This window comes from Achroia grisella, unplaced genomic scaffold (assembly GCF_030625045.1).
Source record: "Achroia grisella isolate CSIRO2021 unplaced genomic scaffold, CSIRO_AGI_Agris_v1 utg754, whole genome shotgun sequence".
Taxonomy (NCBI): Eukaryota; Metazoa; Arthropoda; class Insecta; order Lepidoptera; family Pyralidae; genus Achroia; species Achroia grisella.
The window spans coordinates 658,777-683,827 of record NW_026713011.1 but is presented as its reverse complement, the minus strand read 5'-3'; the positions used below and the strand labels follow the sequence as shown (position 1 = coordinate 683,827).

Here is a 25,051-nt window from a genome sequence, read left to right as displayed (position 1 = left end):
TTATATATTTTTTGTATATAAAGATTAAATAAATAATAATGCAAATAGTATGAATTTAATTTCTTTATTTATTTTTAATACAAATATAATGATAATATCACATAACAATCTACTGAGGCCCAATCAGTATGTGAAGGGTATTTTAACTTAAAACAATCAACACAATGTATACATAAATATACTTTAGTAAGTTTTCTAATGATTATTCAATAAATTATTGTGAAATACTGTGTGGCCATAGGCCTTTCAGTATTTCTTGACATTAATCCTAATTGTTTCTTAATTTCACATAATGTATGATGTAGAAATAATATTTTGGTCCTTATGTAAATGTGGTTGAACTTACTTTCATTTGAGGATTCAGCACAAACATTTACTCATATATATATAACTCATGAGTATGATTGCTTGTATGTCTGGGTGTTTTCTATGTGTAATATGTATGTATTTACAAAAATAAATCTATGTATTTGTATCAGTTATCTAGTACCCATAACACAAACTTTAGCTAGCTTAACTTGGGACTAGATGGCGCTGTGTGAATAGTCCATAGATTATAAATAAGGCCAATCCAAGTAATTATACATCACATAAATTAAGGTACTTTTGTGAGGTTAAATATTTTGTTTTATATTATTTTTTAATATCTACCTAATATTTTTATTATACACAGTTGTAAAATTACTTAACAAACTGTTGGCACAACTCTTTGGCTAATTCAACATCAGTAAGTGCTTTCCAGCCTTCTGTGTTCATTACTTCTGGATTCTTTTTAATGAAAACACATACTTCCGACCAAAGTTTCTCCAAGTTATACTTCTTTGCTAACTGTGCTATTTTGATAGCATTGTCCTTTTTAATCTGTTTTCCAAATGCATACTGTGTTAACAAAAACAAATTCTCCAACTTCAAATTGTCAGCAACTTCTTGTAGTTGCATACAATCTCGCTCCTTTATATTACTGATAGTGCCCTTGTATAAGAATTCTAAGAGTAGCTCCATAGTTTCGTCTGAGAGATCAATAAAAACAGATGTCTCCCCTGAACCTATCTTTGCCCTAAGGACAGGACTGTGGGCAGCCACAACAATCTTATGAGTTGGAAAGCGCTTCTTACTTGCTGATTCTAATATGAAATCAGTCTTTGCTTGTTTCAGGAGGCCCTCACTCAGATTCTGTTGGAGTTTAATTCTTTTAATAATTTCATTGTCTATTAATTGGCTGGGTTCGATATCTATAGAGACATATATGTACATATTACGATACAACAATAATTGAATGTCTTCCTCGTTCAGACAGAATGTTTTTAAGTGATAATTTTCATTTGGATGAAAACTTTTTAATATTTGTTTTTGTGTTATGCCATTGAAATTAACAGTGATTGCTGCATTCCCAATTTTTCTATGGCACACGAAAAGACTTACTAAATATTTTTCCTCTGAGAAAGACAATGTGGTGATGTAAAACCAGAGATCAGATTCTGTATTGGTGTATGTCCCACCTATATCATAATAATTTTTTTTTGAAGTTTTTATTTTGTATACAGGATCATAGATACAGAGCTTTCTTGCATCCTTAGACTGACATTTGTGTATGGCTGACACAATTCCTTGACCATTCTGTAAATAAATTATTATAATATAAAATTTTAAAAATAAAAAACAGTTGCATCAACAGTTCATTACCATGAATTTTTTTTAAATCTTTAACATCTATACATAGTTAAGTGCGTACAAGTATACAAGTTGAGTGCCATCTATTAGAAGCACTTGTAGAAGATTGCAATTGATACAGTATATTTAATATACGGTGAGCTGGATGACTGAATGAAATTTTGAACAACTGGCAATATATGAGTGGCAATGCAAATGTTACATGCTGATGTGATAGTGCTGTTCATGTATATTGGTAACAGTTATTGCTTATCATCATCTTGTTTGCCATTCTAGTAATAAAGAACAGAGCTGTCCAAACTAGATAGCATCTAGAGCCAATAAAAATAACTAAATCCATTGAGGGGCCGCAAAATGTTTATAAATAGAAAATGCATGTGTAATTTCATTATTATATTATTTTTATGAATTTATCTTTTACAAGTCTGTCAACTTCAACACCAATATGGCTAGTAGCTAAATGTGATGTATGCTTATAAGAGCAGAAGAGAAAATATTTTGCTCATCAATTCAATTGGGTTTACAAAAAAATCAAATTCTATCAAAATTTTCTACAAAAATGTTGATATTTAAGTAAAGAAAAAAAGAACTTTTGCGGCCCGCATCAATTCACATAGGGTCATCTGGCCTGCAGCCCTTATTTTAGAGAGCTCTGATATTAAAAATAAATTATAATTATATTAAATCATTAAATTGGTATATTTAATTAGGTACTGTAATGATATCCACACAAACATAGGGATAAAATTAAAATGACATATATAATATTATATATTTTTTTGTATTTATTATATTATATACATATTTTTTTGGAACCTGTGCATACTAAATTAATTATAGGCGTTACCATGCTATCATTGTCACCACTGCCGGGAAACAAATTTTCTGGATCACTTGCAAACACCATAATTGTTCTGCTGAAAATAAATTAGAATAAGTACATAATTATCATAATAATTTTGCAACATATTATTCATATGAGTGTTATTTGGAAAAAAGATTGAGTCTTGAGTTTTCCTTCTTTTTTTAATTTTTTTTTTATTGGGTTATTAGGCTATTGTCAGGTGCATGAACCTGTAGCACTACAACCTACATAGATCTAACCTAACTTTGCCAGATGGTCAGTATTTTCATTGCCTTCAATGTTTGAGTGCCCTGGGACCCATCTTAATATTATATTATTTCTGCATACTACTTCATTTAGTAGCAGGATACAGTTACTAATAATTCCTTCTCTTCAACTAATGTATTTCTATTTCATCATTGTAAGTACATAGCTTTGTCTCAAACATGAATTGTATAATGGGGACTTAGTTTATTGAAATATCAATAGTCATAGTCTTAACAAGATATATAAGTGTAATTAGGGGGACGGGGATTGTTAGTAATGAGAATTAGTAATCCCCATTGCTAGCAATGTACCATGTTAGGTTGACCTCCATGCGGTTTCCCCTGGAAACCATCATGATAAATTCCTAGTGAATTTATAAGGATGGGCCAACTGACCTGACATCATGCTCATCTTATTATCTTCCACTGGTGCCCCGCCAGCATAAACTGTTAGTGCAGGCAGATGCACCATTTCATTATCATCTCAAAAAAAAATAAGTGTAATTATTAACTGATCAAGTATGAATTTCTTCTGAATCAACTCTTCTCTGAAACTATTCAAATTATACAAAAATGTTGCAAAATATACATTCAATTTTAGTTCTTAGAAATTTTTTTTGTTCCGATATAATGCGGCAGACAACACCAAGGCATCAAGAATGGCCAGAACATCTCGGTATTACACTCATGCTACAGACATAGCTGGCTGATGATTCACTATCAAATAAAATGACGTAAGGTGAATTTTATAAATTATAACAAATAAAGTTAAAAAGACGGTCGATTTACTGTTCGTTCAGATAAAAACCTAATTAACTAAGAATTTTTGAAACACTGAGGAAATAGTTGTAATAAAGTTACTACTTCTGAAATATGAAATTCTTAAAACATAATTTACCTGTGCTGGTATATGCCAGTAGAAACAAACCACGAATAAATAGTAATTAAACAAAGTATGAGAGAGTATAGTATTATTATAAATTCGATTGCGAAAATTTTAAATTAAAGAAAATAATTCTCTATTTGTTTTGAGATGAATATAAATAAAAATGATTGTACTGTCTGACAGGTATATAACAATACCTTCTAAAAGTGACATTTATATGTAGCACAGATCAGATATTTAAAACCTAAATCTTGAACAATATTTTCTGGGTATATCAAATTTATCATCATAGAAACATAATATCACCGTTTGATACACAAATAGCAACAAATAGACCGAAAAGCTGGCAGCTACCTTGGACAAAGAATTAGTCTAGCTATTCAAAGAGGGAACGCTGCCAGTATCTTCGGAACGTTGCCTAAAGGGACCCCTTTTAACAATATATTTTAGTCATCATATTATATATTTTTTTTAAGCTTTTTAATTTTAAGTTCTTAGTTGTACAAATAGCAACAGTTTAATAGTATCTGAAATTTCTTGCTCTTTTGTAGTTTTATAGTGTTATAGTAGGCATGTAACATTTTTTCTATAGCCACAGAAAAGATATCTGTGGCTGTATTAAAAATATCAGCATTATTTTGGCACTTTAATTTGATTTCTAGCAAATCTTTACTTTAAATGTGGTCACACTGCTTCCGTCCATCCGTCAAGCGTGGCTCACCAAGGCACGAAAAGGTGAGCTTTGTTAATTTTTTTTGTTTTCCGTGGTATATTTTCCTTAGAAGTTAAGTTTTCAATATCATACATTTTTGAAATATAAAATTCGCAGTGTTAGTCTAAAAAATATATTCGGATTACAAGTGAAGATCTAGGTATGTGTTCGATTTCGTTGTTACAAACGGCTTGCAATCAGACGCTTTAGTTTCGTACATATCACACCTAGAAATTTCTCTAACAAATTCTTAGTATTTTAGGAAAATGAGCAGCTCGGAGGAAGTCTCTTGGATATCGTGGTTCTGTGGACTGCGAGGGAACGAATATTTCTGTGAAGTAAGTCCATTAATTTGATGACGATGAGTTCATGCACTTTCCTTAGATATTGATTCAACAAATATAATAATTTTCAGGTGGACGAAGACTATATTAATGACAAATTTAACTTGACTGGGCTCAATGAGCAAGTACCACATTATAGACAAGCCCTGGACATGATTCTAGATTTGGAGCCAGGTTAGTTATTTATCTATATCTCTATGGTTTAGATGTAAATCTAAGTTATTGTTAAATAAGTAAATAATTTCTTGAATTTAAAGAAATATTGGTTTGAATTATATTAGACTCTAGTCATTGGTAAAGTAAGGCATTCTTACGATTCTTGTAAAAATATGCTTAATCTTTTCACAAGAATCTAAGAATGTAATGTTGTTTAAGAATATAATTCTTATTAATCAACTATGTACATGTGATGGATGGGTAAGCTATATAATTGTTCTAAATTTAAAAATACTGTTTCATGACAGTCTGAGAGAAAATTTACTATTAGTTAACAACATATTATATTAATCTATGTAACATACATGGTTTACTATAATAATATACAAGAACTAAAGACAATTGTACTGATAAATATGTTACACTGAACAAAATTATTATATTGAACTGTTGTGCTTAATGAGTGGTGTTTCTTAATAAGAATTATTTAATATTTCTTTTTTGGAAAGTTTCATTATTATAAATTAACTTTATGGTTCTTAAGAAACATAGATATCAAAAACTTACATTTATTCTGTATATAGAATGGCAAATAATCCAATGACCCACATAATGTAAGTGGTAACTGTTACAATACATGAACAGCATTACAGACATACATACAGTTGTACCTAGTTTTCTATAGCCTATTTAGTGCACCAGTTTATAATACAATATTAACTGGTGAAAGTAACAATATATATCTGTCATATATATAGGTATAGTTTTTTTTTGTTCAGTTTATCCTTTAACTGAAAGACAAATCGAACTGTGCCCATACAGCCATGTTTTGATATATAGGCATAGGCATACCTATTGTAATTTTTATAATTTAATTTCAATTTAATACAGTGTAATAACAAGTTAGTGCCAATTTAAGCCTATGATAGCACTCATAAAATGAAATGTATTTTTATTTAACATAAAGTGAAAATGTCTTTTTTTAAATCTTAATACTGCAAATTCATGTGATTAATTCAATGTGAAAAATAAATAAAATATATATATATGGATTTTGTTTATTATGATTATGATTTAATTTCATGAGTATTTGAGGAGGCTTTATAATGTGTCCCTATCTAATAATAAATAATTAAACCTATATATATATATATTTTAAAATGTCACTCAGTAATAATATAACTAATGTTTTTTCAGATGATGACCTCGATGATAATCCAAATCAGTCTGACTTAGTCGAGCAAGCATCTGAAATACTTTATGGGCTAATCCATGCTCGCTATATATTAACAAATCGGTAAGATTATGGATAAATCTTTATTTTTTTATGTAACCTAAATGAAAAAAAAAAACACTTGAATAAATTTGTCTTCTATGTCAACCAAATACTACTATACTAGTAGTGATAATAATTGAGGTTTTGAATAAAATAAAATAAAATCTTATGTAGAGTCATGGTTGTAAAAGGGGAACCACCTTGTAAACTTAAATAAGAAATAATGTTTAAAAACTTATGTATAAATAACGCTGTCACATGATGATAAAATGTAAAAACTACAAAATTCAAACAACAACTTCTAAAAAAAATTAATGTCACCGGTAGAGTGTAATTGCCAGTAGAGTGATCATCTCTTCAAATTGCCCTGAATTCATATTATTCCAGTAACCTACGCCTGTTAAGGCGTCATACATTAAAGTATTGGAACTCCAGTATCAAGGTATTGATAAAATATAACTTTGTCTTACAGAGGTATTGGTCAAATGTTAGAAAAATTCCAATCTGGCGACTTTGGGCATTGTCCCCGCGTGTACTGCGAGTGTCAGACAATGCTTCCACTTGGTAAGTGTGATGACTCTTTCTGAATTCTATAAATCTATACTAATATTATGCTACAACCTATAGGAGTATAGCTGCAATGAAAAATATTGCAAAAGTTCCGACATGAAAAGACAAAGTTGCACGGGTCAGGTAGTTCTTGAATAAAAAGAGAAAGGATGACAAAAAACATGGATGGATTGTGTGGAAGATGATATGTGCATAAGAAGAGTAAGCTCAAGTATAATGGTTAAATATATCAAGTAAATAAATAAATGAATCAATCAAGTAGTCTGGTAACAATTTATTAAAACTTTTGAAATTAACAAATTTATTGTGGGTATTATTCAGAGCCCATATAAAACCCACACCTTGACCTGAGATTGCACTGTTTATGTGTTCTAATAAAAGACAATTGATAAATATATTTCTATGGGGGGAAGGGGGTTGATAATAACGGGAACTAGTAATCCGCATAGTAAATTCCTAGTGAATTTGTCACGATGGGCGACGATGACCTGACCTCATTTTCATCTTAACATCCTCCACTGGTGCCCCGTTAGCGTAAACCGTTAGCGCAGGCTGGTGCACCATTTCATTATCATCCACGGATGACGTGGGGGGTAGGAGAGTACAGATGTTGATTACGTCAACGGTATTTATTTGCTTTATTACACGAATGGCAACCCTCACAATATCTTTGCTACAATTAATTCATTAATTGAAAAATGTTTACGTAATCATGGGGGGAGGGGGTAAGAGCTTTGCTTACTTTTGCTGACAAGGGGGTTGGGGGGTAAATAATTGTAATAAATCTGCTCACGTAATACTGGAACGGCCCCTAATAATAAATATGACAACATAGGTCTGTCTGATGTGCCGGGGGAGGCGATGGTCAAGTTGTATTGTCCACGATGCATGGAGGTGTACACTCCCAAGTCTTCGCGCCACCACCACACCGACGGCGCCTACTTCGGCACCGGCTTCCCTCACATGGTGTTTATGGTGCACCCGGAATCGCGCCCTAAGCGCCCAGCCTCCCAATTTGTACCTAGGTGCGTACCCACGTCTATAATCTTAACATCTGAACGCAAATTTAATCTTGATGGCGATTACATTTGCGTTCAGTTTCCATTGAGGATGAGACGAGGAAGAGAAACCGGGTACAGAGGTGTAATATACTTCGGAATAGCAACACATAAGTAATACGACATGTCACATGATAACGTGATGTTTTTGGTGCTGTTCACGTGTATAGGCAGCTTATATATTCTGTAGAAATTAATAAAATTTAAGTATCTGTTTCTAATTACAAATTAACAGCTTTTCACTAAATGCATATGAATATGTGGTACGAAAAATATATGTCTGTCTGTTCATATTTCTTCTAATTTCTGAAACGGCTGGACCGATTTCACGGGGCTTTCAATCAGTAACTTAGGCAATTTTTTTTTTAATATTATTAACATAATGAAAAAAGTTTAATTCCATGAGGGCGAAGGCGCGTAACAGCTAGTAAATAATATTATAAACAATATTGTGCAGGTTGTACGGCTTCAAAATCCACCCACTGGCATACCAGATCCAACAGCAGGCCGCCGCCAACTTCAAGCAGCCGCTGCGCGGTCTCTCGTACAACAACGGTAAACGCTAGGCGCGAGACACGCGCCGAGAACTCACCCCACACTGATACAGATCGCTCCGTACCCTACTGACACTCACACGTGTACATAATGTTGCTAGCCGGCACGAGAATGGACTAATACTGTAATAGATACCTTAAAGCAGTGTTTCTCAACGTGGGGCCCACGCACCACAAGAGAGCAATTTGATTGTTAAGGGGGACAATTCGAAAATTGAATCAACGCCAGTTAAACAATTTCGCTCTGGACTATTTAAAATCAATATTAGATTTCGGTGACAAATTTCAGTAAAAAGAACAATCTTAAATCATTGTTTTATCACTAAATTATTAAAATAATAAATTAATATAGAAAAATCTTTATTAAAACTATTTAGAATATCAATTTCAGTTTTTCAATGTATATGTTCAAATTTATTTAGTTTTGTTAAGAAGTTGTGTGTTTTCTTCCTAAAACTTATCCTTTAAGTTTCTTAAGTGAACAATTAACATATTTAATATTACGTATGTTACGTAGATGGGGGTCATAAGAATTTTAGAAAGGTTAAATTGGGGCATGGCACAATAAGGTTGGGAAACACTGCCTTAAAGTATGACTGCTAAGAGTTAAATTAGTTGGTGTTTTGGATATACTTTCTGTCTCCAATGCGTGCCTCTGATGCATAATGCTGGTAATAAATGATCGTAAAAATAGCGACCGATTGCCACAGAAGAAAGTAGAAATGTGTTGGGATGTCTAAGACGAATTGACTAATTTAATGTTCGACAGTTTCCTTAATTCCTATTTACAAAGTTCATTAGTTGTTACGAATTTTAATCTAACCTAAAAACTATATTTGATGCGTCATTAATTTTGATTATTAATGATTAGAGTTTAATAGTACTTATGAAGTTTATTCGAGTGACGTTTGAAGCGAATTCGAAATTTATAGGTAAGTATTTATGTCGTTTAGATAATTCCAAATCTATTTTAATATCAGTCACTTCTGTACTGTTACTAAACTTTTGTGTATATTCAATACATTATTTATATTATTAACCGGGTCTTAACACGAATAATTTTATCGCAAATAAAGGTATTTATATCTCACAACGTTTCGACTGGGTTGTACTAGCTGCTTAGCTCCTATAATGTAATAGTATCATTAAAATTAGTGAATTCATATCAGTCAGAGGGGACTGAAAACATTACAGAATGTAATTTCCAGCAACATTATCGTGTATTTACATAAAGGCGGATCTGTTATAGCTATAGTAGTTTAGTAAAAGTAGATATTTTTACATTTTTATAAGACGTAAAAGTGGGTAGAACAAAAAACATAGTGGTGCTACCTGTCCCTTCACGTGTCGTGCTCATTCATATGTTCATATTGCGAGTTATAATATATATATGTTATATTTATACCGTAACGAGGAAACCTTTTCACCGCCACAAACCAAAAAGTTATTGCAGAACAGTAGTGTTTTGTTTCGACAAAATTAAATTTTAACTCTTAAATTTTCAGAAACCACCGGTAAGTTTCGGTATGCATGGAGGTTAAAAGGTTAACAATGACATTAATATAGTGTTGGCTCACCTCGCATTATGAAGTTTTGTGTTCTATCTCTTTCTAAATCTAACTTTCACGCTTGTAAAGCTTCCAATCAAGTGTTCCTGGCGGTTGGATCTTGTCTTTAATAAAACTTTACCATGAGCACTGTAAGCGTCACTGTAACTTTATGGCTGCCGTCTTAAGAGTAAACTTGGCACGGATATAAACACAATTAAATGTGTCTTTGGACATCGGGCTAACAGCATGCTTTTTTTTAACAAACAGTCATGTTACAAATATGTACTGAATAGGAAGTCATAGTATATCTAGCTGAACAATAGCATCGTTTAAATAAAGCGTGCTTTTAGCATTAATATATGTTGTTAGAAGTTATCTGTACAGTTTAAGATGTTTAATTTCCGTTTATCTTAAGATGGCAGCTGAGCGTGTTGTGTGGGTCGGAGGATCTGTATCGTAATAACATATGATTCGATTAATTTTAAGTCACGTAAACGATATGGTGTCACGGGCTATGGATGTACACACGCGTCATTCGCGGTTACTGTGTAACTGTCTCATTAAGAAATGTTGCTCTTTTACACATTGCAAAATAAGATACATGTCTAATTGTCAATGTTTATACATTAGTATATGCTACAAGTATGTATTTAGATTTTTTCCCCTCATATCATATACATTAAAATGTTCACACAACAGTATGTAGAAATAATTGATTATATAACATAAACCTAATATTGGATGACTTACAAGTTCATTGTATAATCTGTTGTTTTTGAAGTATATTTAGTAAACAATTTGAAATGTCTTAAAAGAGTTGTTTAAAATTATGATAAACAATAAACATTTTTGTTTACATTGCGATTTTCTTTATTCATACATCCCAAACTTGTTTACATAATATACTAACATAAAGAGAAGCAGAATATACATAATTGTGTGTTTAATATGTACCGTGTTATAGGAATAGTTATCATTTTGTTAACCATGCCACTAACAAAATCAGTATTATTCGATTGTGTTGATACAAACAGCATGATGTAAGATGGTAATGCTAAGGACAGTCATCGTCATCAAACAAGAGACATCACTGTTAATAGTTACAATATAATAATATTTTTGAGATCTGAGATAGAATGTCTTAGACGCATAATTTAAGGACTTAGCCACCCAACATATGTGCGATTTATATGCCGTCATATTATCTAACATATAAAGCTCATTATCAAATAACAGATGTGGGTATATATTTATAATTCTTTGATCTCCTATTAACTATCGATATTGTACTCATAATGTGATTAACACTTGTTTATTACTAATTGGTCTGAATCTTTCTCTTATGACAGCCAAATATAAGAAACTATATGGCCGCCAGTCTGTTTTGTTACATCTCTTGCTTTTCACTTTCCAAACTGATCTTGAGCATGTAAATCATTCGAGCTGTTACTATCACCATATAAAAGGGGGTAGATCTACTCTTGGAATCTAATGTCAATATCGATTCCAATGCAATCCAATTATATATGTTGTCTATACAATTTAACACGTACGAAATATGTGATATCACAATTTTTATGCCGATCGATTAATTGGATTGAACTTTTCCAAGAGAATGCTTACTGTTTATTAGTGTCAGCCCTTAATATCCTTTTACAACAAGATCACTATCCTACTTACCGTGAACTTAACCAAACCACGCTTAAAAAGTTAAGTTAGATTGTTAAATTAACTACCTAACTAAATCAATAACAATATTTGAAGGCACAATCCACATGCTTATACTATCGTAAAAAAAGTCAATCGTGAATACTGAAGAAGTTAAACTTAGGATAATTTCGACTACCATTCTCTTTCAAGTTTAGAGTTATATTTTTATACTGACTTTACAGACTAGATTCCAATATTGTAAACTATTCATTAGTGCAAAATTTCAGCTTATTCAATTTGTGATTATCTCTATAGTTTGGCATGTGTAATACATTAGGAAACAGTATATAGAGGGATACAAAATAAAAAAACAAAATATTATTCATTAAAAAAATACTTTATTTCCTTAACTTCATAACACGAATTTATTCTCATGTACACAATATCGAACTTTAACATAAGTAAAAGAGCAACAAAGTTGTAATAATTCACACCATTTACCACACCGTAATATTTCACAGTAAAACAGCCAAATGTCATATTAAGATCAGCCAGTTTGTTCAATGCATAGTAACAAGAATTGGGTGAGAAGTTTGTAAAATTAAATGTTGTAGTTTTGTTGGACACTGGTTAGTAAGATGTATTGTAGCTCATATATGTATGACGTAGGCTTATGTACCTTTTTATTTTTATATCCGCTCTATAACCGTGGGCACACGTGTACATTTAGCGTCGACCACGCCACAGTATATATTATTTAGTTTCTGTATCGGTAAATACCAGTAAATAAATAATAATTAAGACAACGATTGGCCTTTTTTCTTGCTTATCCTGCATGTAACCGAGTCCTATCGCTAAATACAATAATGGATTTGCGGCAACATCGGATTTGTGTAACGTATATCATAACTCTACATCTAATTAATCGAAATCAATCTCACAGTACATTTATTTAGCTAGACATTAAGTACGTATTAAGTCAAATTATATTTATTCATGTAGATCTATTACAGACACTGTCAGATCTATCGCCATATGTATTCGCTATGTAAGCGCTATCCACACTGAACTAGTAATTTATGTATGCTCGATTACAACAAATCCATATTTAGTCACCCCTCGTGGCACACAGTAGTATCACAGTCATGCCATATGCTTTCCCATCAAACGTCATAGTAAAGATATATGTTACTATTTTTAACCGACTCCAAAAACGGAGGAGGATATTCTCAATTCGGTTATTTTTTTATGTCTCTTCATAACTCCGTTATTTATAAGCCCATTTGAAAATATTTTTTTTTATTTGTAAGGGTTCACTTTCAGATTGGTCCCAATTTTATATTAAGTCGGGTTTTTTTAAAAAAAATCATTAGTTTAAACGTAGCAGCATTAAACAAATCTTATTGCTTTTGCAAGTAAACGAAACCACGTGTTTTCCCAATGCTGTGGCACATCATCTTATGAGCAGTGTGGATAGTGGTGCAACGGTAGTCCGCCGATGGAACCATCCAGTTCCAACTAACATTTTAATAGAATAAAATGTTTGTTTGCCGCAGAAACGAAGACCTCGAGTAACATTCCAAAATGATTATTTTCGTGTGGCGCGCGCAGTGGCCGCGGCCCGTCGCTGGGCGAGCGCGTGGGCGTGTCGGTGCGTGTAGGAGTGTGTCGACGGGTGTCGCAGTGTGTCGCAGCGTGTCGGAGTGTGTCGGCGCGTGTCGGGCCGTGTCCCCCGCTCCGACACACCCCGCGACGCTAGCGACACCCGCGGGCGATCGGTGACGGACCAGCCCGAACAACTAATGCAAACTATACCCGACCTCCTATAACTTTAACTAATGATAATAATATTTATTATACGATAACTCCTTATTTAATGAAAACTGATTAATGAAAGTTATGTTTTAATGCAATAAAGTTTATTTTTACGTTTTCTCTAATACGGGTTTTATTTGGTTACTGCCTAAATTTAAAAAACAAGAAATAAGCTATTAATAATAGTAATAATAAGCGTTTGTGTTCAGAATATACTTAATACGCATACGTAAAATATGTTACTTTCATACACCATATATGTCATCATTAGGTTAATAAATTACAATTCTTTGTTATTTTCAACAACGTATTAGCTACGCATTACAAATCGCCTGCGCTCTATAATACAGTGTTATACATGTACAGGTGGTATATATAACGTGAAAAATATAATTACACATTTGCAATGTAGGTAAACCCTATACAGGATGTCCCAGAACTTAGGTTAGGTCCCAGAACTTTTTCTCATAATGGTTACAATCAATCCTGTCACCCCGTTTCGGCTTGACGTTGAGTTCTGGGACACCCTGTATAGATACATTTCACATATGTAGCTATATACAATAAATGCAAAGCCCCTATTAAATAAATATTTTACGACTGGATAGAAGAATAGTCAACTCAATTCGACTTTTTTAGATAGTTTAATAGTTTACCTTATTCTATCGAGACATATCACAACTGATTCATTCCGCACTACTTATTTATAAACTTTCGCCTTTGTTACACATTATTAATATAGTGAAACGAGTTTAACACGATTAATTTTATGTTGAATAAATACGCTACTGTCAATTTTCATCGTGTTTGTTTCTGCGTATTGGTATTTACTTAGACGACGTATACACCCACTATTTCAAATCACTACAGATGAACTGGCTGTTAAATGCTAATATTATGTAACACACCCACACACCATAAAACTAATTATAAAATAATAATATCCATGGAAAATTCATACAACGCCATCTAGTCCCCCAAAGTAAGCAGAGTTTGTGTTATGGGTACTAGACAATATAGGTTTTTTTTTAAATAGATAGATACATAATATATATTACAGATAACACCCAGACCGATGCAATCATACCGTAATATAAAATTATTGTATATATCTTTATTCCAGAGTTCCTATAGAGAAATACTTAACATAGTATAACTATCTTAAATACTAATATAACGACATAACATAAAAAAAATTAATAAGTATCAAAAATATAATTCTTTTGTTTCCTGAGACTGACTAGGAACATTCGAGTTGGTTTTTAAACTTTCGTGTTTAATACACATTCATATCGTGAACCGGGTCTTAACACTAATAATTTTATGGTAAACAAAGGTTAAGTTATAATATCTTTCTCGATGTTTCGACTAGGTTGCATTAGCCGTGGTCACCAGCAGACCTAGTCGAAACATCGAAAGAGGTCAAATTGTAAACAATTTAATACAATTGCAATTTTTTACCTAAGTAGAGAAGTTAATTGGTCAAACAACTTAATAATTAACTTATAACTTACTTACGTTAAACGTAGATACAATTTAACAAATAAATTCGTACACTGGTTTACAGCATCTTAAAGCTCGAACTCGTTCGCTCGAAGAGTTTGTTCATAGGACATTTTAGACATTTAAGTATATCGGTTGTTTTATCCTAGTTCAGAAGAAATGGTTAGTACTTAACTGTTGTTCTTATTTAAAATCTATTAACAAAATTGTAAATTCTAGTTAGTCATTCGTATATGCCTAACATTACATTATTACACCATACAAGAACATCTTACAAAAAATATTCGAAATGACTTCTACATATTTAACTTACGAACGAATAATATCCTTAAGATATCTATATAAGATATAATTTGTATATTTTATATAAGGAAATATACGTAGATAAAATATGCAAAATTTTTAGATTAAACCTAAATTAAATTTGAGGAAAAATAAACAATTGTTTTACATTTTTGTATAAAAAACTTAGTTCCTGTGCATATGTTCTTTGACGTCTTGGCTCATTGTAGGGTTTATTCTTAGACAATACTTATTTGAGAGAATAAAGCAAGCAATGCATTTAAAAATTAATCCTTTCTGCGAAAGAAAAAATAGTTTTTCATATATGACTATGTCATTAAAATAAACACAAAATAATATATAAACGCAGGAAAACCATATCGTTTTAGTTAATAAATGAAGCCGGTGAATCCTATGAGGTCACAGCCACATGAAAAGGACGACTGATTGGAATAATCATATCAACCCTCGTCCGACGAGAATCTTAAGCATATTAAGTAGCAGTAACAAAAGCAGAAATGTATCACAGTTGTTTTTCACATGTACAAACAAAGCGTGGTTTATATTGTAATTTTTTTCTACATTTTTTGAGACGCAAAACCATATTCGTCGCTCTGAACCATGATAGGAGTCGCCAGACTACTTAATGGGAAACAATATGGATAACGTGGCGCCTACTAAATATAAAGACCCTGTTACAAGCACAGACGATTTACGTAACCCGGCGTTCTCTCTCTTGATACTTACCATCGCGTCCGCTACACATTCAAGAACAGTTACCTGTATAACAAGAACTGGTTTTATTTTTTAGAAATAATTTAGAAACACAATTTATTCAAATACATCTCTCCATGTACATACATACTAAACTGTGAATACTATATAAATAATAATAATATTAGGACAATTTACATAGCGTCATCTAGACCCAAGTTGAGTTGGCTGAAGCTTGTGTTATGAGTACTAGATGACTAATACAGATACATATATTATTTTTGAAATACATAGAAAACACCCAGACCGATATAAACAATCATACTCGTGAATACAAATGTTTTTGCTGTGCGAGGAATCGAACCCGCGACCATCGAAAGTAAGACGGCGTGCTAAACCGCTAGACCATCGAGGCCATAAATCGTATACTATATATTATATTAATATCTATAGCTCACCGGTGAACTGTTGTACTGTTTCCAGACGTCTGCGTTCGCGTGACACCTCGCTAATAAGTCGCTGTGCGCGGCCGGCGAGTAATTGTCGTTATTTTTACTTGTCTCCCTATAAGCTGTCGGTACGACGAAGTAAACTCGTTTGAAGTTGATATCTAGCAGCGGTCGCAGTAAACATTCAGGGTTCCTATCTCCCGTCGAGCTGAATAACAGCACGATGTCGTTGTATCTAAAAAAAAATATAGTTTCATAATCTATGTGTTATTCTGATGCATAAGCCATAAGCTATATTACTGTAAAGTTTCATCAAAAATTTCTTGAGTAGTTTTTGCGTGAGCGTAGCAAACATCCATACTCACAAACTTCCGCATTTATAATATTGTTAGGATTAAGATAGAAATATGTTGTATGTCATTTCTTATTTTATTATTGTACGTACAATTATACTATTCCTTTCTAAAAATCGTCTTCGCATAATTTTAATTACCAGCCCAATATATATACAGTTCTTCTTTTTTACGAGAGTGCTTTAAGGAATCAAATATCGTCACCGTTGCTTCTCAATATATTTATGAAAATATCATGTATGCCAGGAAGAATATAGACAGTTTCAAAAGAGTTAGTGTTTGCACCAATAAAAGCTTATGTAACAATAACAAACTGATTTTACCTAAATGTCGTTTGGCTAAAGTTAGTAATTCGTTTTATGGCAATTGCGTAAGGTTTTAGAATAAAATACCAGAGTCTGTTATAAATCTGCCAAAAAAAAGATTTAAATGTCAAATAAAACAGTTCCTTTGCAAAAAAGCTTACTATAAAATTGAAGAATTCGTTAACGATAACAATGTTTTTATAGAAAAACTTTAAATCCATAGCACTGACAATATTATCTGACTACACTGATGAGTGCGTAGAGATTTCTATGTTGATTATCGTATGTCTCTTTCTTGTTATACTGTAATTATTTATATAAAAAAACATATATTTATAAGAGCAATACACAAGTTTCTTGCTCATTCTTCTTGTGGTAGAATCGAAATAAACTCATTACAAGCACTTTTGAATAGTCATTTCAAAAGTGCTTATAATGAGTTTATTTGAATAAAGATTATTTCTATTTCTTCACTCATAAAAACAATTGACTTTTTAATCGTAGCTACCTGTCACACTGATGGAACCAAGCCGAGCATATTTCCATGGACTCCTTGGTGTGGGCGCCGTCTAGATGGTACCGAGCGTACCGCGACTCCACAGTTTGATAACGGCCCGCCCACCTGCCAATATTCGATTGTTAGTAATGTGGATTATTGCTAACAATGTACCATGTTAGGTTGACCTCCACGCAGTTCCCCTGGAAACCATCGTTACAAATTCCTGGTGAACATTGCCACGAGGGGCTAACTGACTTAACCTCACTTTAATATTGTCATCCGGGGGGAAAGGGGATTGTTAGTAATGTGGTCTTATTGCTAGCAATGTACCATGTCAGGTTGACCTCCACGCGGTTCCCCCTGGAAACCATCGTGATAAATTCTTGGTGAATATGTCTCGATGGGCTGACTGACCTGACCTATTGCTCATCATATCATCATCCACTGGTGCCCCGCCAGCGTAAACCGTTAGCGCAGTCGGGAGTATCATTCCATTATCATACATTAAAAAAAAGTTTAGATAGATAGCCTAAGGTATTTTTAACTATAAAATAGCACTATTATTTTTACTGGCAACAAAAGGTTTCCTTTTGTAATTATTTAGGTAGAACAGTAATCCAAACGATTCTTCATTATCAATAAACCTTCACATCACTGACCTGCACTCCTGGAGTCCAACTGCCGAGTTATACGGCACGTTTAATACCAGGCCGTTACTATCGACATTGCTTTGCTCTGTATCAGGTCGAGGACTTTCAATACTCTGTGCAGTTTTCGTTTTGCTTGACACATTTTGTTTGGTCTGTCGTTTGAGTCGCATCCACGCGTTGGACAGTTGGATGGCGAGCGATGCGTTGCTCTGGTAAGTTGCGAGATTTACTTGCAGGTGTGCTTTCGTGCCGTTTGGGAATTTGTATGCGTCGTAATCCGGAACGACGTGGAGTGGACACTGGAAAAAATTGTTTCATAATATATTACACACTAGCTGATACGCACATTTCATCTGCTTTTCATACCCCTTTTTGCAATATTTTTTGCAGCTCCGCCCTTATTGGTCATAGTGCAATGTTATATAGCCTTCCTCGACAAATGGACTATCCAACACAAAAAGTATTTTTCAATTCGAACCAGTAGTTCCTGAGATTAACGCGTTCAAACAAACAAACTCTTCGGCTTTATAATATTAGTTTAGATTCGTGTACGGGTGACTGTAGTCAAAGAAGAAAAATATTTATTCATATAGGAAGACTTTCGACTATTATTTTGACAGTCGCCATTTTTATTACTATCACTAATGTCCCTTTCTGTCTAGCTACTTCAGTTGAGATGAATTGACAAGTCACACAACTAGTAGATTTACAATATATAAAAATTCTCGTGTCACAATATTAGTTACCATACTCCTCCGAAATGGCTGGATCGATTTTTATGAAATTTTATATGCATATTCAGTAGGTCTGAGAATCGGCCACTATCAATTTTTCATACCCCTAAGTGATAAGGGTTGTCCACCCCTAATTTTTATTTTATTTATTGGATAATATTTTATTATTTTATATAATGTGGCATTAAAAAATAGGTACAACCCTAAATTTTCACCCTTCTATCACCAACCCATATTTTTTAATAGCGATTATAATTTATATGGCAAAACAACGTTGGCGGGGTCAGCTAGTCTTATATAAAATATACAGTTACAATATAAGTGCAATCATCATCTGCTTTTTCCTTATCCCATTTGTTTTATATTTAGTTTTCACTCTATAACAGTAATTTATTACGATATGAATTACAAACCTTCAAATCTGTAGCGACCTGCCGGAGTACTTGCATAGCTTCTGGCGGCTGTGGCACCGTGTACGCCTCGCAGTCGGGCTTCATGATGCCAGCTTTAGCGGCCGCTATCTGCGGGAGCGTTTCCCCTAATAGCGCGGTGTGATCGATTCCCAGAGCTGTTATACCAACCACTGGCACCTTCCTACACATTCAGGGTCGTGAATTTGTGGGTCCTGGGCGAAAACTTACGAGCCTACCAATTATATTACTCAACTAAAGAAATACACAGACCAAAAGCGACAGGGAATTTCCCGTTCCGTTCCATAGACGTGCACATCCATGGGTTGGTTACTTTCAGGGTTGTCAACCTTGTAATAGGTTTTTTTATCTTATAGATTTTTTTAATCTAAATATCGCCTATCATTTTCAGTGGGGACTGGGGGCCCTTTGTATCCACGGGGCCCTGGGCTACAGCCCATAAAGCCCGTACGTAGATTCGCCCCTGTACACATTCATATAGAAATAATCTTCATTAGCATAAACTTAAGATGTATTACCTCCTCCATGGACTAGAGGTTTAGCACACCGCCTGACTTCTGATGGTCGCGGATTCGATTCACCCACGGTGCAAACATTTGTTTTCATGAGTATGATCTGAGATCTGATCTCATGAGTACTGTATCGATCTGGGTGTTTTCTATGTATATTATTTAGGTATTTACAAAAAAAACATCTAAGTATTTCTATCAGTTTGGGTGTTTTCTATGTAATTAAAACAAAAAACATCTAAGTATTTCTATCAGTTTCTATCAGTCTAGTAGCCATGATACAAGCTCTGCTTACTGTGGCATTAGATAGCGCTGTGTTAATTGTCCAGGGTCATTTGTTATTATTATTTATTACACCTTCATTATAGAAATAATCTTTATTCAAATATATTTCATATACTTACACGGCTTTGAATGTTTGAATAGTCATATTATTTTTTTCACAGAGCGCCATCTATTTCCAAACTAAACTGAGCTTGTGTTGTGGGTATTAGACAACTAATATATATATGTAATACTTTTTATTTATTAAATACATACATAATATAACATAGCACACACTCAGACTGATACAATCATACGTATGAATGCAAATGTTTGCACCGTGCGAGTAATTGAACCCGCGACCATCGGAAGTAAGGCGATATTCTAAAACACTAGACAACCGAGGCCGTGGAGATAAGTAAGATAAACTGACCTCAATATATTGGTGTAGTCAACGACGCCCCCGATGCCCACTTCTATGATCGCCACGTCCACTTTCTCCTGGAGGAACGTGTTGAACGCCATTACTGTTAGAAACGCGAAGTATCCGGGCATGTCCCCCTCATATTCCTGAAAATATTCATTACGACCATATAATATACAATATGCTATAAAATTAAATAGATTGATAAATAAATAATATAGTTTTATTGACATTCCAAACAAAGAGAAAATTTATACTTAAACATTTATAAATGTATTTGTATAAATACAATAAGACTATTAGCTATTTTTATTTTATTTATTTATTATGAACATTATCATCAATTTTGAGACTTTAAGTGATTGCTTCTTCTAATCTATCACTGAAAGATTGTAGATTCCTATATTGCTCAGGAATTTATGGATTAGTGATAGTTAATGCAAAAAATTTGTTTATAATTGTATGGACTTTAATATGTTCTCAGGCTAGTTTTAGGTTTTTGAATTTCCAAAGAGCATCTGATAATCCTGTGATCAGATGGAAAGCTAATTTTGTTCAGAACTTAAACATTTGTCCAAGGTTTTGTATTAAAATTAACTATAATTTGGTGAATTTTATTTTGTGTTTTATAATCCGGCAAAGTCCATGTTGTTTTTTTATTTTCTTGTTTAGTTTTCATTACTGATAATTTATTCTCGAATAGATACTGTATTCATCAATTATACTTCATATACAAATGTGCCATGCAGATTGGTATTATTGAATTGGTATCACTCTAGTTGATTGTAGTCTCTCATCAAATACACTTTATAAATTTAGTAAACTAGTCTAATATTTCGCTAACTTGGTAACATTTATGTTAACATACACCTGTTAAAAATTAATAAGACGGATGTTTTTGTTTTATTAAACTTTTCGAATGTCTCTGATAATGTAAGACTCTCAAACTGCTGTAAAGAGGTGATTTACATTATTTATTGATATAATATACTAAGTATAAAAATATTTGGCAATTGTAGTAATTTTTTTTTAATTTAACAAATGTATTTAGGTAATTTATATTTTCTAATAAAAAATAGCATAAATTAACGACCACGGTGCATGTTTTCTTATAGTTAAAAAAATTATGAAGTGATCCTTTAAATGATGTCCGATTATGCCAAATTGTATGAACGTAGATCTGAAATTTAATTGAATGCCAGTGTAATATCCTTGTTACACTGTTAATCAATTACAGTGGACCCCCGGTTATCCGACAAACGTTTTGCAGGGCAGTGTCGGACCATCGTATTTGTCGGATTATAGAGTGCTGCTTAAGTCCGGAATTTTTTACAAAAGAGTATCTTGTAATCCGACAAATTACAGATCCAGTGATAAGATTCTATGTTATATATGTATGTATGTATATGCACTCTGAAATATATTGTCAAAGTAATATTCAATAACAAATAATAGACAATGTCGGATTACAAGGGGGGCCGGATTAGACAGGGGCCGGATTACCGCGGGTCCACTGTATATAGATATTATTTTAATAATGTTCTACTCTCGGTGGTCGATAACTGATCAATTTATATGCCAAAACAACGTTTGCTGGTTCAGCTAGTAATGTTTATGTGACAGTTACCTTAGTTGCATCCAACATATCATAAACCCTATGAAAATGTTCAGCGAAATTCGCCTTGCTGATGACGCGACCGTCGACTCGTATCCTTTCACGGACGACGACCAGGTGTGGCGACGAGTAGAACCCTGTGCGGAACCCGTGATGACGCAATATAGATTGGCACATCGCGCATGTTGAACCCTGAATTTACATACATACATTTATGCATCTAGTTTTATAAGTAGGTGTATATTGTTGACCTCACTGCTAACAATGTACCAGTTAGACATCCACACGGTTCGCGATGGAAACCATTATGATAAATGAATACCATTATAATAAAAAAAACCAGATGAATTTATCACTATGGGCTAACTGACCTGACCTCATGGTCATCTTATCATCTCCCACTAATGCCTTACCAGCGTATATCGTTAGCGTAATAGGGACACTATTCTACATGGGTTTTTTTTAATCTATTTTTACAGTAGATAGTTTCAGTTGTACCACCTTACATTTGATTGCGTTCCGAATAATGCAATGTTTTTCGAAACCTAAGCCAATACAATACAATCATGCATGTCTCAGTTTCCCCCACTCGACCGGGAGGACTTGCGTGCAACAGCCAAAAAATTAAACAGGATGATTTAAAAAAAAAAGAATTTTAGTAGTTTTTTATCAGTTCTTCTCGATTGAATCTGTATACTAAACTGTATGAAAAAAATTATAATACAAAACATTTGATGTTCATGAGCGGCTAAAATGTACATGAATAAATTATTTTTCATTTGATTTGAACTTCAGTACATAGTTTAAAACACGCTATACTGAACAATTGATAATGATATCTACACTGCAGTTGTACATATTGCTCTGAAATAATTAGGTAAGTAGTGCATGTGTATTTATAACTACTGAGACATTTGTCAATGATATCATTACTGAGTGTTATTGTACACCAGATGTTCTAAAACTTAGTATGGGCACTGCCCCTCAACAAAAAATCTCTAGTATTCACTTAAGAACACTTTTAAAGAAAGATTATTCTAAATAAATTCTAAATACCAACATTTTTGTTTTTCACCCTTAATACTATTATAAAAAGTAATATATTATTATTATAGTAATTAGTATTATTACTATTGTAATAATACTAATTACTATAATAAAATAAATATAAATATGTAGATAAAAATGTGTTATCTTACAAAACTCACCAAAATCAATTCTTATTGAATGGCTATACTTGTAAGAATTCAAATGTTTTATCTATCTATTTATATGTATATGTCAGATTAAGAAATTACATACAAAATTTCATTTTTAATCATTGACTTTATAAGAGTTTCTTTCTTTTAAATGTATTTCTAGCAACTTACCTTACCTTTAGTCCCTGCTACATGTATCACAGACAGTTCATCCAGTTTGGATAGTGACACACCAGTTCTTCTGAGGTAGTTCTCCATATCTTCTAAATTTGTACATCTCTAAAAGCGTAGTGTGAAATATTATTATAAACATCTACCTCCTGGTGTCCTCCAATATTAAAGTAGACCACCCCAATAAAATTAATCTGACAAATATTTTATGCCTGTATATCATTTAACATATTCAATTTACATTGCCTATTCATCACCAAGTGTTATATACTGACTGAATCCAAATTAACAAAAAAACTTTTCATAAATAAAATATATTTTATGAAAAATTATTTATTCATTAAAACATTAGCCAGCACTTTAATTGCCCTTACTGCATGAAATCTTTAAAGTATTTTATTTTACTTATAATATAATAATAAACATCTAATGAAGTGCAATTTTGTCAACAGCTGTAAAATAACTAATCCATTTTAAGTCACAAATTGATGTTGCAAATTTGCTCACTTTTAGGTACATTGGATGTACCCAACAGATCTTTTACACTTTAGGAACCTTTTTACATTATTGTATGACAATTGCAAGATGTTACTTAAATTTTAATAAGTAATAATAATAATATACACTTCCAAGTTTTACAAATGTATAGATAAAGTTGTAAGTAGATCATACTTACATGTCCTGCCTTAATATTTTTCCTTATTTGATCCAATGTTGCTCTATTTGACTGCAGAGAATTCAACTTTTCTACAGCATCCTAGAAAGATAATTTTCTTTTCATGATCATGTGATGTCAAAAATAGGAATGCAACTGTACTTTATAGGGGTGTTGTCAATTTAAATTTAAAAGGGATTAATTTTTTTTACCAGTTTTTATTTTAATATAAAACAGTAATAGTTTTTGTGTTCTTATTTTGCCTTGGCATTACTCTCTATTGTAAAAAATGTTGTATGTTATTTACTCTATAGATATAAATGTAAAATAAGTATGCGAAAAATAAATGAAAAGTATTAAACTTACTTCATATGATTTACTGGAGCCCATTCTGGCAGATAGTCGAACTAATTGTGCTAAACTACGATTTCCACCGACGCTAAACATCGGCCAATTTAGAGTTCGAGGTCAAGGTTTTATATCTGTACAGCGTAGTACTTAGCTGCTTACCTACTACCAAAGCAATTAATTATTATAGCAAAAAAAAACAACGACTGGCAGGCTGTCGCGAATGGCTGTTGATTGAAGTTCGTTCATAAACGAGTGACTCCTTCCCGTATGTCAATTTATCGACATTTGACCCTATTATCAGAATCATCAATATGTCGTCATTAACTGAATCTACACAAAACCGGTTACGAACGATATTCAAACGTAATTTCTTAAAATCAAAACAAAACAAAGATATAACCTAAAAATCATCGTGGCAGCCAACCAATCAAACGAACACATCACGTGTATTTGACAGCCAGTGACAATGACAGTCAACTGGCTGCCACTATAGATTATACGACATTGTGACCTAGAACAACATTCTCCATCTATTGTGTACCTATCGTTTAACAAATTGTACTAAAGTGTATCAATTGTAAATTAATAAAG

General features: G+C 32.8%; 3 protein-coding genes across 7 annotated transcripts; 1 reads left to right on the top strand and 2 right to left on the bottom strand.

Moving 5' to 3' along the window:
• Positions 1-48: 48 nt before the first annotated feature.
• LOC131850338 (uncharacterized) lies at positions 49-3,911 on the bottom strand. Of its 3 annotated transcripts, none has more exons than XM_059200541.1 (3): positions 3,865-3,911; positions 2,519-2,585; positions 49-1,617 (listed from the first exon to the last, which is right to left on the bottom strand). In XM_059200541.1, the coding sequence occupies exons 2-3, from the start codon at positions 2,576-2,578 to the stop codon at positions 682-684; spliced, it is 996 nt and encodes a 331-aa protein (XP_059056524.1). In that variant the 5' UTR covers positions 2,579-2,585; positions 3,865-3,911; the 3' UTR covers positions 49-681. The 3 variants fall into 3 exon arrangements, with proteins under 3 accessions (XP_059056524.1, XP_059056522.1, XP_059056523.1); XM_059200539.1 differs by lacking the exon at positions 3,865-3,911 and adding an exon at positions 3,680-3,844 and having other exon boundaries at positions 2,519-2,588; XM_059200540.1 differs by lacking the exon at positions 3,865-3,911 and adding an exon at positions 3,680-3,844.
• A 423-nt stretch (positions 3,912-4,334) lies between these two features.
• On the top strand, positions 4,335-13,504 carry LOC131850339 (casein kinase II subunit beta). Of its 2 annotated transcripts, none has more exons than XM_059200543.1 (8): positions 4,335-4,402; positions 4,642-4,717; positions 4,795-4,897; positions 6,077-6,176; positions 6,628-6,719; positions 7,561-7,750; positions 8,241-8,338; positions 13,094-13,504. In XM_059200543.1, exons 2-8 carry the CDS (start codon positions 4,646-4,648, stop codon positions 13,123-13,125), a joined length of 687 nt encoding a protein of 228 aa, XP_059056526.1. In that variant the 5' UTR covers positions 4,335-4,402; positions 4,642-4,645; the 3' UTR covers positions 13,126-13,504. The 2 variants fall into 2 exon arrangements, with proteins under 2 accessions (XP_059056526.1, XP_059056525.1); XM_059200542.1 differs by having other exon boundaries at positions 4,363-4,539.
• Positions 13,505-15,526: 2,022 nt separating this feature from the next.
• LOC131850356 (folylpolyglutamate synthase, mitochondrial-like) lies at positions 15,527-24,841 on the bottom strand. 2 transcript variants are annotated; one of them, XM_059200573.1, is made up of 10 exons: positions 24,476-24,841; positions 24,131-24,211; positions 23,455-23,562; positions 22,097-22,276; positions 20,479-20,615; positions 19,255-19,435; positions 18,117-18,406; positions 17,467-17,580; positions 16,310-16,535; positions 15,527-15,917 (listed from the first exon to the last, which is right to left on the bottom strand). In XM_059200573.1, exons 1-10 carry the CDS (start codon positions 24,554-24,556, stop codon positions 15,777-15,779), a joined length of 1,539 nt encoding a protein of 512 aa, XP_059056556.1. In that variant the 5' UTR covers positions 24,557-24,841; the 3' UTR covers positions 15,527-15,776. The 2 variants fall into 2 exon arrangements, with proteins under 2 accessions (XP_059056556.1, XP_059056557.1); XM_059200574.1 differs by lacking the exons at positions 24,131-24,211; positions 24,476-24,841 and having other exon boundaries at positions 23,460-23,547.
• Positions 24,842-25,051: the final 210 nt, after the last annotated feature.

Excerpts from the sequence above, each read along its gene's own strand:
- LOC131850338 (XM_059200541.1), bottom strand. The coding sequence starts at position 2,578 with ATGGTGTTTGCAAGTGATCCAGAAAATTTGTTTCCCGGCAGTGGTGAC. Across the intron at positions 1,618-2,518 it reads GTGGTGACAATGATAGCATG|AATGGTCAAGGAATTGTGTC; the intron begins GTAACGCCTATA and ends ATTTATTTACAG.
- LOC131850339 (XM_059200543.1), top strand. The coding sequence starts at position 4,646 with ATGAGCAGCTCGGAGGAAGTCTCTTGGATATCGTGGTTCTGTGGACTG. Across the intron at positions 6,177-6,627 it reads CGCTATATATTAACAAATCG|AGGTATTGGTCAAATGTTAG; the intron begins GTAAGATTATGG and ends TTTGTCTTACAG. Across the intron at positions 8,339-13,093 it reads CGGTCTCTCGTACAACAACG|AAACGAAGACCTCGAGTAAC; the intron begins GTAAACGCTAGG and ends TGTTTGCCGCAG.
- LOC131850356 (XM_059200573.1), bottom strand. The coding sequence starts at position 24,556 with ATGTTTAGCGTCGGTGGAAATCGTAGTTTAGCACAATTAGTTCGACTA. Across the intron at positions 23,563-24,130 it reads AAAATATTAAGGCAGGACAT|AGATGTACAAATTTAGAAGA; the intron begins GTAAGTATGATC and ends CTACGCTTTTAG. Across the intron at positions 18,407-19,254 it reads AGGTCGCTACAGATTTGAAG|TGTCCACTCCACGTCGTTCC; the intron begins GTTTGTAATTCA and ends AATTTTTTCCAG.